At 39.5% G+C, this 13,100-nt stretch overlaps 1 protein-coding gene across 2 annotated transcripts in view; it reads right to left on the bottom strand.

The window, feature by feature from the left end:
- Window positions 1-585: 585 nt before the first annotated feature.
- Window positions 586-13,100, bottom strand: part of Znf41 (zinc finger protein 41) — a 51,689-nt gene continuing 39,174 nt past the window's right edge. For both annotated transcript variants that reach the window (XM_026413754.2, XM_026413753.2), the window contains exons 3-5: window positions 10,803-10,929; window positions 10,447-10,542; window positions 586-3,275 (exon numbers count right to left, since the gene is read on the bottom strand). In XM_026413754.2, coding sequence (XP_026269539.1) covers window positions 1,222-3,275; window positions 10,447-10,542; window positions 10,803-10,929 — 2,277 coding nt within the window. In that variant the 3' untranslated portion in view covers window positions 586-1,221. The remainder of the gene's footprint in view (window positions 3,276-10,446; window positions 10,543-10,802; window positions 10,930-13,100) is intronic.

Here is a 13,100-nt window from a genome sequence, read left to right as displayed (position 1 = left end):
ATATATTTACCAAATTGGAAGGAAAATACAATTTTGTGTATTGAAATCCAGTTTCTCAACAATTCTTTTTCAAAAAGGAATTCTAAGGCAGGCAGGGACATCCATGGATGAGGCTGAAAATCCATAGTGCTGTGGCTCAGTCTCATTGTCTTGGGGTCAATTGGGTAATAAGAGGATAAGGAGTCTTTGTTCTGTAGCTTATATAGATGATAGCTTTGGGGGAACGGGTTAGAAAGCATGTAGGGTATGATTCACCTGTGGCCAGAGGAGAGAATTAATAAGGGAACAATTGCCATCTTTAGATGTCTATAACCTTTAATGACTATATTCTTGTAACACAGGATAAAGCTGTGCCTAATTTTCCAATTCTTTGGGGGTGGGTACTGGGGATTGAACTCAGGGGCACTTAACCACTGAGTCACATCCCCAGCCTTATTTTGTATTTTATTTAGAGACAGGGTCTCACTGAGTTGCTTAGCACCTCGCTTTTGCTGAGGCTGGCTTTGAACTCGCAATCCTCCTGTCTCAGCCTCCCAAGCTGCTGGGATTATAGGTGTGCACCAGCACACACAGCTAATTTTCCAGTTCTTAAGGTCAAAATTTAAGTCTAAAAATTCTCTTTCATTTAGAAAGAGTAGTTCTTCATGGGAATCTTTCTGTGTCTCAATTATCAAGGATCACAAACTCTTCTGGTTCTACTGACAGATCTGCATTTTCAATAAATTTTTAGCCTTAACTTCAGGGCCCTTCAACTGGACAATGGAAAACTTCTCCTCACCCTAGAAATGTGAAACAATTTGGGCCAATACTGAGTACTTTTATGTCCCAGGATACAAAGAACTAATGAGTGCTGAAATGTATAAGTCCTTCATCCCAAAAATGGAACATAAGAGATGATGAGTCATCTCGTGTCTTTATTTCTACCATTTTCAGGAGTTGACAGCCTCAGTATCAATCATGTAACCAAACATAACTGTTGCTCAGATATTCCATCTAAATGGTCTTCCTGTGCATTTAAGAGTCTGTCAGTTGTGGTGATGCTGGAACTTTTATTTCTAGTTGAGTGAAGGCTATTTGGCTTTGCCTGGCTTCTGCTCCCTCAGGTCACACTGCCTCTCATTTCTACTTCCCCCTGCACAGTGATTGCAGCATCAGGCATTCCTCTTTACCACTAGGACCTATCTGATGGACGTGTTGTGATTTCCAGTTCTGAAACAGCCTTCAGTCACTGGCTTTGTAGTGTTTTTCTCCACTGTGTGTTTTCTGGTGTTTAATAAGATTCGATCTGTCAGTGAAACCTCTCTGACATTGTGTACAAGCATAAGGTTTCTTTCCTGTATGAATTATCTGATGCATGCTGAGTGTTGCTTTTTGGATAAATGCTTTCCCACATTTACCGCATTCATAGTGTCTCTCTCCAGTATGGGATTTCTGATGTATATTGAGGCGTGACTTCCAGGTAAAGGTTTTTCCACAGTCACTGCATTTATAGGGTTTCTCCCTTGTATGGATTTTCTGGTGTGTTATGAGATTTGACCGATCCGTGAAGGCCTTTCCACATTCAGCACATATATTGGGCTTCTCGCCTGTGTGAATTTTCTGATGTACCCGGAGCTGTGACTTCTTAGTGAAGCATTTTCCACAGTCACCACATTCATAAGGCTTTTCTCCAGTATGAATTCTATGGTGTGCAATGAAATGTGATTTCTGGATGAAAGCCTTCCCACATTCAGGACAAACATAGGGTTTCTCCCCTGTGTGAATTCTCTGATGCACTCTTAGTGTTGATTTCTGGATAAAGGCTTTCCCACATTCCTTGCACACATAGTGTCTCTCTCCAATATGAGATTTCTGATGGATTTTGAGGCGTGACTTCCATATGAAAGCTTTCCCACAGCCATTGCATTTATAGGGTTTCTCTCCAGTATGAGTTTTTTGGTGTTTGATGAGATTAGACTGATCAGTAAAAGCCTTCCCACATTCAGCACACATATAAGGCTTCTCCCCAGTGTGAGTCTTCTGATGTGTGGTGAGATTTGTCCTATGAGTGAAGACCTTTCCACACTCTGTACATATGTAGGGTTTCTCTCCTGTGTGAATTCGCTGATGCACATGGAGCTGCGACTTCTTAGTGAATGATTTCCCACAATCTCTGCATTCATAAGGTTTCTCTCCAGTGTGAATTCTCTGATGTGTATTGAAGTGTGATTTCTGGATGAAGGCCTTCCCACACTCAGTACACACATAAGGTTTCTCTCCTGTGTGAATTCTCTGATGCATCCTGAGGGCAGATTTTCTTGTGAAGGCTTTTCCACATTCGCTGCATTCATAGTGTTTCTCTCCGGTATGAGTTTTCTGATGTATACTGAGGTCTGAATTCTGGGAGAAGCCTTTTCCACACTCACTACATTCATAAGGTTTTTCTCCTGTATGAATTCGCAGATGTCTAAAGAGATCTGATTTCTGGAAAAAGGCTTTCCCACATTCACTGCATTTATAGGGCTTCTGCCCAGTATGAATTTTCTGGTGTGTAATGAGGTTTGACTTGAAGGTAAAGGCCTTCCCACATTGAGTACATACATAGGGTTTCTCTCCTATCTGAACACTCTGATGTCTATCAAGTTTTGGCTTCTGAGTGAAGACTTTCTCACTTTTGTTGCATCCATGGGATTTTTCTCCAGCATGAATTTTCTGATGTCCAAAGAGATCCAACTTCTGACTGAAGCCCTTTACACATTTACTACATCCATGAAGTTTCTCCCCAGTAAGAATTTTCTGATGATCAATGAGAGTTTGTTTGTGATTGACGTGTTCTTCACACTGATTATGTCCATGGGAATTCGCTCTTGTGTTAGTATTCTCATTCTTAGTAGAGAAAGAACTGTCAGCGAAATTGTTACCATTTCCAAATATCCTCTCAAGGCTCTTTGTTGCAGTGCTTTGGTTATAATTATGTAAGTTTAAAGTATGCTTCAAACTCTTTCCAAATGTGTCATATTTATGGAGTCTTTTAATTGAAGGAACAAGCTTGGTAGTCATGTGAATTATTCTTTCAAGGTTTTGACATTCGTAGCCCCTCTCCTTAATTAATATTTTGACAAGACTTAAAGGGTTCATCTGGTTTTCCTGATATCTCTCTAGTTGGTCATTCTCTTGCCACAGTTCTTCCAAAATGGAACACAGTGAATCTTCTCCTGTGGGTTGATCAAATCTCTCACAGTGGAATGAAACTTCTCCAGAAATTTCCTGTTGTTGAGTTTTCCTACTATCTTCACCTAAAAAGAAAAGTAAAAATGAGAATGACAGGGCTGGGGTTGTGGCTCAGTGGTAGAGTGCTTGCGTAGCACATATGAGGCACTGGGTTTGATCCTTAGCACCACATAAAAACAAATAAATAAAATGAAGGTATTGTGTCCATCTACAACTAAAAATATTTTTTAAAATGAGAATGACACAAAGAACAATTAGCAAAGGATGGGAGAGGATCCAAGTAGTTCATAAAGGATGAACACACAGAAATGGAAGTGTCTATATGACAAAAATAATAACAGCAATGTAATAATAAAAAATTCTTACAGGACACTTAAAAGATGCAAATGATTCTATATCATTTATGACACACCAAACTGTTCCAAGTGCTTTCCACACAGTAACTCACGGACTCTTCAATGAAGCCTATGAGGTGGTTGCCATTATGAATGGTGTTTTATAGAAAAGAAAATGGAGGCACACCGAAGTTATGTAAGTTGCTAAAGATCAAATCACTAAGTGGGAGAGATGGGATTTGAAGCTTCAGAATTTGGCTCTGCTAGGATATCTGGATAGTGAACAGAGTAAACAGAAGAAACTGAAGTCTGTTAAGAAGAAGCCTGGGGGTTGGGGTTGTAGCTCAGTGGTAGCTTGGCTAGCATGTGTGGGTCACTGGGTTAGATTCTTAGCACCACATAAAATAAATGAATAAATAAAATAAAGGTATTGTTTTCATTTACAACTAAAAATATATTTTAAAAAAGAGGAAGCTGGGCTTGGAAGAAGTATTCCAAAATGCATTTTCTTATTACATATCAGCTCAAAACCTTTGTGAGATCTCTGCTCCCTCTTGCTTCTCCCGCTGAGCTATTAGCAACAATATTACATTTCTATGTGACAAGCACCACCACCTTTATATCAGTAGGAAAACTGTAACCCTGCCATTCTGACACAATGGTAAATACATGTCTATGCTCCAGCTCTAAAACCAGCTGCAAGTTTTTCTTGGATTCAGGAACACAGGCTTCTAATAAGAAGTATAAAATAGAAGAGGGAAAACCATATGAGGCAGAAACTGCAAGCCTTCCACCAAGATCTCTTCTTTCTTTAGTAGTAACAGAATGTAAATTCACCAGCCTCACTTTCTTCTTACCAATGGGATTTGAGCTGAAGCAATATATATTGCCTAGGAAGGCCTAGACAGTGGGCAAATCTCCTCTTTTCTCTTTCCCCTTCCTACTCGATTCCACAGTAATCAATGCAGCTGACAATGCCTAGGAAATGGCAGAGCAATGACTTCGAACATAGTCCCTGAATGATGGATCAGGATCAGCATGATATTAAGCTTTGTCCATGGAAATTGCTGGAGAGGCACTGCAAGCCAAAGTGGGTTTGCTTCCTGGTTCGAGGAGTTCACTCAGCAGAACTTGTTGAACTGAACCAATTCATCTCAGAATTCTAAGATAATTTTGTTTAGCTTGTAGTTTTGTTCTTCTGTGCATTTTCAAATATTATTCAAAATAATAGCTCCAATTTCACTACTCTAGGGATGTTATATTTGCTATTAATTTTTTTTGGAGGTACTAGGGATTGAACCTAAGGGTATTCTACCATCAAGTTATATTCCAACCCCCCCCCCCCTTTTTTGAGAAAGGGTGCTAAGTTGCTGAGGTTGACCTTGAACTTGTGATCCTCCGGCCTCAACTCCCAAGTTACTGGGATTACAGATGTATGCCACCACACCCAGCTGCCAGCATTTAATAAAGCAGACACTGTGCCACTCATGTTTTTTTGGTGTGTGTTTGTGGTACTGAGGATTATGTCTCTGAGCTACATCCCCATCCCTTTTTCGTTTTAATTTTATTTTGAGATAAGATCTCACTAAATTGCCAAGACTGTTCTCAAACTTGTGATCCTCTTGCGTTGCTGGCATTACAGATGTGTGCCAGTGCACCTGGCAGTACCACTCATATTGATACTTGATTTGTCACTGTTTAATGTTGTAAGCAAAAGAACTATTACAAAAAGGCTGAGTGTGTTAATGTTCATGCAGTTGTCTTTCCTTTTAAAATATAGTGTACAGTCCTCTGAATTTTTCTGAAGAGATGCTTAAAAATGCTTCTCAAAGAGCATATAATGTCTGTTTCTATCTCCAAAATTCAATAAATTTAAGTTTACTACATATATTCTACATATTTTACTTCAGGAAAATGAAGATTAAGGGTGCCAGTTATGAATCAATTGCCTCTCAGCTCCAGGTTCACCCTTTACAAAAATGGATCTGGGTTTTTCCTTAAGTACTTTTTTTCCCTTTCAAGCAACCATGATATTAAACTTTGTTCATGGAAGTTGCTGGAGAGGCACTGAAAGCCAAGGTGGGTTTCCTTCCTGGTTCCAGGAGTTCACTCAGCAGGCTCCTCCAGCCAGGGCAGCTTGTCTAGCATTCCTGCAGCATGGGTGGCTTTACCATCTGGCACCTGATGCACACACAGCATCCCTGGAACCCAGGTCTTGCAGTATGGATGGCTTCTCTGAGCTTAGTGCCTACAGCATGGATGACTTTTCAGAACCCAGTTCTAGCAGCTCAAATGGCTTCCCAAGCAACCAGCTCACACAGCACCAATAGCTTCTCCAGCTCCAAGCTCATGCAGTGCGTTTTGGTCAGTAGTACCCAGCACCTAATACCTTACTCTGTACCTCTCTCAGATGATTTGTAGTAGACTCCCTCCAGTGAGACACCTCCCTATGAAGAGTTTTCTCTGGAACCTCAGAGTGAAGATTTCCAGCAAGTTCTGGCAGTGTGGTACTACAGCAATTCTTTCACCAGGCCATAAGCCACAGCTATACCCTCCTTACAAGGTCTGGATCTCATCCCTGGGAAGTAAAGGAGCCTCTTCCCTGGGTACTTTACCTCAGACTGCTATGGGCTTGGATACTGTTTATGTGGAAGGTGACTGGGTCTCTGGGAGCACTGACCTTGGAAGGGATTAATATAGTTTTTATGTGATCCAACTTAGTTCTCAAGAGAAGATTGGTATAAACAAGTGAGACTGGCCCCTGTCTGATCTTTCTCTGGCTTCCTGTCTTTTCATGTGCTTTCTCTCTCTCACACATGCTCACATCCTGATGCTATCTGCCATGTGGTGATCCAGTGAAGGGGGCCCTGACCAGAGGTCAAATCCATCGGATGGCCTGATCTTGGACTTTGTCTCCAAAACTGTGAAATAAATAACATCTTTTCTTTCTAAATTATCCCACCTCAATATTTTGTTACAGGGCTGGGGATATAGCTCAGTTGGTAGAGTGCTTGCCTCGCATACACAAATCCCTGGGTTCAATCCCCAGTACCACACACGCAAAAAAAAAAAAAAAAAAAAAAAAAAAAATTATTACAGTAACAGGAAATAGATTAACACACAGCCCTGGAGGAATTGGCTTTGCCTTGTATCTGCTATTCCTTTATTTTTAGGATTCTCTTTACTAGTTAATATCTCATTTTTTCAATTGCATTACAGCTAAAAATCTTCATGTTAAACTTTCTCTGTTCAAATTAGTGTGTGGTTTTTCTCTCTTGATCAGACCCTGCATCATACAATATGAACTAGGCTTCTAATGTACACAGATTTTAAAACATCATGCATATGATATAAACAATTTTTATTTGTCAATTTAAAATTTAATACTTAAAAAACAACAATCATCCAGGCATGGTGGCACTGGGAATGCTGAGGCAGGAGGATTGCAAGTACAATACTAGCTTTGATAGTGGAACCTTGTTTCAAAATCAAAAATAAAAAGAGATGGGAAGGTTTCTCAGTGATAAAGCATTTCTGGGTTCTATCCCTGGTACAAAAATAAAATAAATAAGGCAAAGCTGGCTCCTAAATCTGGATACTTTCTAAAACAGAATTAAAAGCCACATAGTCTAAAATTCTGTACTTTCCTCTGAGTTGCTGTGAAATAGGAGATGGAAAAATGGAGTGAGACATACATGTGCTAGAGTAATTAAGAGCTATTGCCTGGCTGGGGTATGGCTTAGTGGGAGAATGAGCTTAGCATACATGAAATCTTGGGTTCATTTCCCAGCACCACAAAAAAGTCATTACATGGGACAGGTGAACTCTGATCACAAGATGGAAAATGTGTCATTGGGATAGACAGAGTCCAGGATGAAGACTCAGATGTTCTTGGAAGACTAACAAATATTGTTGGGAGCCACTCTGGATAGGAGCTATGTACACACCTTTAAGTCCTGAGTAAAGAGATATTGAACTGGTATTGCACCACTGCAATGCAATTGAACCTTTCCTCCACTCAGATAAGAGAAGTGCATCTCCAGGAGTGGGTGTCACCCAATGGGGTTGGATTGCACTCACTTGTTTGTTGTAACCCTACCCTTGCCTCAATTTAAATGGCTTCTCCCCAATAAAACCCGGGTTGGAGGCATGCTCCTTCTCTTTCTTGCCTGCCTTGCCCGCTTTGTGGGAGCTGTGGCTGAGGAGTAGTCACTGAGCCCAATGAAAACAATACTTTCTGTGTCTGTGTCTTTATTTAGTTAGCCCAAATTCACTTGGAGTGTCCCTGATTGATTTAGTTGCATATCCCCACAAAATATGATAAACATTAAGAAAATATTAAAAGTGGATTTAAGCAGAGGTTATAAAAATATACAGATACAATTCTGAATTGGAAATATGTTGTTTATCTCTTTGGAAGAAGAGTTTCATTGTCACATACTAGACAAGAGGGAGAAACTGTAGCTTTGTCTTAGCTCATGACAAGATAAACAGAGTGTTTTAGGTAATGAAATCTGTCATTAGCATTTAAAATGAACTTATAAGAGAATGAAATCAAACTGGTCACAGTGGCACATGCCAAACTCCAGTGATTCAGGAGGCTGAGGCAGAAGGATTATAAGTTTGAGGCCAGCCTCAGCAATTTAGTGAGATCCTATTTCAATACAAAGAGTCAAAAGGTCTAGGGATGTAGCTCACCAGAAAAATGCCCCTAGGTTCCATCTATAATACTAATATTACTACTACCAGGACGACGACTACGACTACTACTACTACTAGTAATACTAAAATAAAAAATAAAGCACCAGACCGAGGATATCAAAGGAGGAGCCATCAGAATATCAATATGTTTAGGCCACTGGATGAACATGAAGAAAAGGCTGATGAACATTAGACAGGGTTTCCGGGGCAACCCAATTTATGGGAAAAATGGTAGAAAAGGCTAGAGAAAAAGGCAAATAATGAACTGGATACAAATCAGTAAGAAACAGACAGTTGAAGATATTCAATTGAGGGCTGGGGATGTGGCTCAAGCGGTAGCGCGCTCGCCTGGCATGCGTGCGGCCCGGGTTCGATCCTCAGCACCACATACCAACAAAGATATTGTGTCTGCCGAAAACCAAAAAATAAATATTAAAATTCTCTCTCTCTCTCTCTCTCTCTCTCTCTCTCTCTCTCTCAAAAAAAAAAAGATATTCAATTGAAACAATGAAAATATTATGAACATTCCCATAGAAACCAAACTTGAAGAGATATCAGGTAAATTCTGAAATGCTCAAATGAGGTACTAGAAAAAATGCAAAATTTGAAAATGAGATATCACATTGGATGTAGCAGCACACACCTACAATCCCAGCAGCTGGGAAGGCTGAGGCAGGAGGATTGCAAATTTGATACTAGCTTCAGCAACTTAGTGAGACCCTGTCTTAAAATAAAAAATAAAAGGATTGGGGATGTAGCTTAGTGGTAAAGTGCCACTGGGTTTGATCTCAAGTACAGCAAAAAAAGGGGGGGGGTTGGGAAAAATGCAGCTTAGTGGTAGAATGCTTGCCTAACAAGATTGAGGCCCTGGGTTCAATCCTAGCTCCACAAAGACAGAAAGAGACATATGGGCCACTTTATACCCACTGTTGGACCAAAAAAAAAAAAAAAAAAAAAACAAAACGAGACACTATTAGTACTATTAGACACTATGGTTACTATTACTTGTTAGCAGATACACTGGGATAACAAGAGCCCTTATACTCTGTTGTGGGGAGTATAATTAGTGCAGACAATCGATGAATAATATGTGGTACTTAGTCAAATTCAGGATGAGGGACTGGTAATTTAGTTCAGTAGTATAGCACACGCGTAATGTGCACAAGGCCCTGGGTTCCATCCACAGTATCAAAAGAAAAAAAAGACAAGGAAAGAAAGAAAGAAAAAGAAAAAAATTCAGGCTGAGCATACACAATATTTAGGCAACCTCTCTTTTTCACACATCCTTGAGAAATTTTCATACTCCATAAAGGAAAATTTGTATGTACATTTATTGTGGAATTTGCATTAACTGGAAGTTCAGTGTCCACTGGATGAATGGTTAAGTAAGGTGTGGTCTTGGCCCACTGTAGAATACTATGCAGCAATCTGTAGAACAAAGCCAGATGAACACACTATAGTTACGAACATCCCTTAGGGAGGAGTGGGAAAAAAGAATAGAATTAAGATATATAGAATAATATAACTTGTATATACTATAAATATATACTCATAAACCAATACTTCAGGGTTTATGAGAATATCACATAAATTCATGGATCATATCATTAATTGCCATCATAGAATAAGGGATGGATATGGGGAATGGAAACAAAACAAAATAGAAATTTTAAAAGCATCTGATGTACAAGGGAAGAATCTAAACTCGGGGATAGGAATGGAGTAGGAAGAGTGAAAAGGTCCTAGCTAGGTGCAGTGGCACATGCCTATAATCCCAGCAACTCAAGAAGCTGAGCAAGAGAAGTTCAAGGCCAGCCTCAGCAACTTAGTGAGGCCCTAAGCAATTTAGTGAGATCCTGTCTCAAAAAAAAAAAAAAAATATATATATATATATATATATGACTGGAGATGTAGCTCAGAGGTAAAGCACCACTGGGTTCAATTCTTAGCAACAAAAAGAAAATGTTGCTTAGGGTCTCACTAAATTGCTGAGGCTGGCCTCAAACTTGCAATCTTTCTCCCTCAGCCTCCTGAGTTGCTGGGATTACAGGCATGTGCCACCATACCCAGCCCCAAAATTTAGAACTTTCAAGATCAAATTATCTTCACAACCTTTCTCAGGCATTGGCCTCTTCTAAGAAAAGTGGGATTTACTTTTATATACAAAATACATTATGCCCCCATCTGCTGGGTCACACACCTGAACAGCTTTGACATGGGGCTTCCCCCTCCAGTGTCCATGGCCTCTCTCCTTGCTCCAACTTGTAGATGGCTTCTAATTTGGGAACTTGATATCCTATTAACAGAATATAATACAGGGTTGGGTCTAGCCAATCAGGTTTCAGGGACCTTTCAATGAAGCTTCCCATTTGCTCTTCAGGAAAGTCCCCAGGTTTGATGGAACAAAGAAATAAATAGAGGTGAAAGGGACTGAAGAATCACAGTCAAATCAAGGGTGACACCATCACACACTTGGGATGCCTCAGAGCACTCAGTGGCTGAGAATAGAAATGTCATACTGAGGCCCCTAGCCGACTCATGAGCACCAGTGCTTACCCACTGAGATCAGATGATGGTAGTTCTCCAGTGTCACATCCCAGTACAGGCGTCTCTGAACAGGGTCCAAATGCTGCCATTCCTCCCTGCTGAAGTTCACAGTCACATCCTCAAATGATATGGATACCTGTAACAACACAACCCTGTTCAAGGTGACATGGTCAGCACAGGGGGATGGCAGAAGATAGAGAAGAAATTGTTTTTTAATGCTCTTTTACCATAATGTAACATATAGGGTTTTTGCTAGATTTACATTTTATGATATGATAAGTAAAAACTTAACTAAAAGTATTTTGACATTCCTTGTGTACTACATTTATTCATTTATCCATTATGTCATTCTACTTTAAAAATGGGGATTTAAATGGGCTTTCTTTCTTTCTTTCTTTTTTTTTTTTTTTGAATACCAAGGATTAAACTCAGGGGCCTTCAACCACTGAGCTGCATGCCCAGTCCTATTTTGTATTTTATTTAGAGACAGGGTCTTACTGAGTTGCTTAGTGCCTTACTTTTGCTGAGGCTAGCTTTGAACTCATGATCCTTCTGCCTCAGCCTCCCAAGTGGCTGGGATTAAATGTATATGCCACCATGCCTGGATAAATGGGCCTTCTTTAAATTCTCTAGTTAACTTAGGAACTAGACACAATATATTTAATAATCAGTTATGTGCTGGATGTGTTAGGCAATGGCAATATAGAGTTGAATAAAATATAAAATGACTTAAAGACTTGACTAACCAACAAAGGAAGACAGAAGGGGGTAATGGATGATTTAGATTAGGTTACACAGAGATGATACGGTTAGAGTTATCTAGAAAGGATATGAACAAATGTATGAATAAAGGTATGGAATAAGGAAACAATTAAAATAAATGATTTATTCAGGAAATTTCAAATAATTTTATAAAAGGGGAGGAATTTATGTAATAGATTGAGAAGCAGTTGTGAGGAAAACTGTAGAGATATATTAGGGTTAGAACAAGGAACAATCCTTTTTTTCCTCATGGAGAATGGACTGCCATTTAAACACAGGAAAAGACAGAATCATAATAGTGTGCTTTAAAACAGTAGTCAAGGTACATCATAGGAATGTTTGAAATGGTTGAGACTTGATGATCAGTGTGGAGATGCACTATAGAGTTCATGTGAGAGAAAAGAAAAGCTGGACTTAACAATGGAATGGAGAAGTTGAGGATGTAGAAGACAGTTTTAAAAAAATATTTATTTTTTAGTTGTAGTTGGACACAATACCTTTGTTTTATTTATTTATTTTTATGTGGTATTGAGGATCAAATCCAGGGCCTCCCATGCACTAGGCAAGTGCTCTACCACTGAGCCACAACCCAAACCTCTAGAAGACAGTTTTTTTTTTAAGTTGCTGATGGACCTTTAATTAATTGGTTAATTAATTTATATGTGGTACAACTCCAGCCCCTTAGAAGATAGTTTTGATGCAATGTTTTAAGGAGGCTGAATTGTGGGAGCAGGATGCAGTGGCACACATCTATAATCCCTGTGACATGGGAGGCTGAGGTACAAGGATCACAAGTTAGAGGCCAGCCTCAGCAACTTAGTGAGACCCTGTCTCAAAATAAAAAAAAAAATATAGTTCAGTGGTTAAAGTTCCCTGGGTTCAATCCCAGTACCAAAAAAAAAAAAAAAAAAAAAAAAAAAAAAAAAAAAAAAGAAGGAGGAGGCTGAATTGCAGGGTGAGAAAAATAATGAATCTAAGGCAATATTCAGTGATTGGTTTTACATAAACATGTAGATCATAAACTGAGAGGTTAACAGAATAGGAGGGGGTGGGGAAGAGGATGAAACATAATGTCACATTTTGAAATTAAGGTGATAAAACTTATATGGGATTGTATGACATGGACTAGGATAGAAGTTTTGATTTGGAAGTTCTCACTACAGAGTAGGGAATCAGTTGAGACTGCTCAGGAGGAGCATACAGACAGACAAGACACGAAAGCCTACCATACAGACCATCTTTAAACATAGTGCAACTAAGTCAAAAAACATTAATAGGCTTGGGATATGCTCAGTTGGTAGAGTGTTTGCCTCGCATGCACAAGGCCCTGGGTTCAATCCCCAGCATCTCTCTCTCTCTCTCTCTCTCTCTCACACACACACACACACACACACACACACACAAACATTAATAAATGGGATCTTTTCAAAAACCACAATTTTAAAGTTTTAAAAACATAGTTCAGTTGGGCACAGAGGGGCATGTCTATAATCCCGTGACTCAAGAAGCTGAGGAAGGAAGATTGCAGATTGAGGCCAGCCTCAG

This window comes from Urocitellus parryii, chromosome X, assembly GCF_045843805.1.
Source record: "Urocitellus parryii isolate mUroPar1 chromosome X, mUroPar1.hap1, whole genome shotgun sequence".
Taxonomy (NCBI): Eukaryota; Metazoa; Chordata; class Mammalia; order Rodentia; family Sciuridae; genus Urocitellus; species Urocitellus parryii.
The sequence above is the reverse complement of the archived record's forward strand: the minus strand, read 5'-3'. Positions and strand labels throughout refer to the sequence as shown.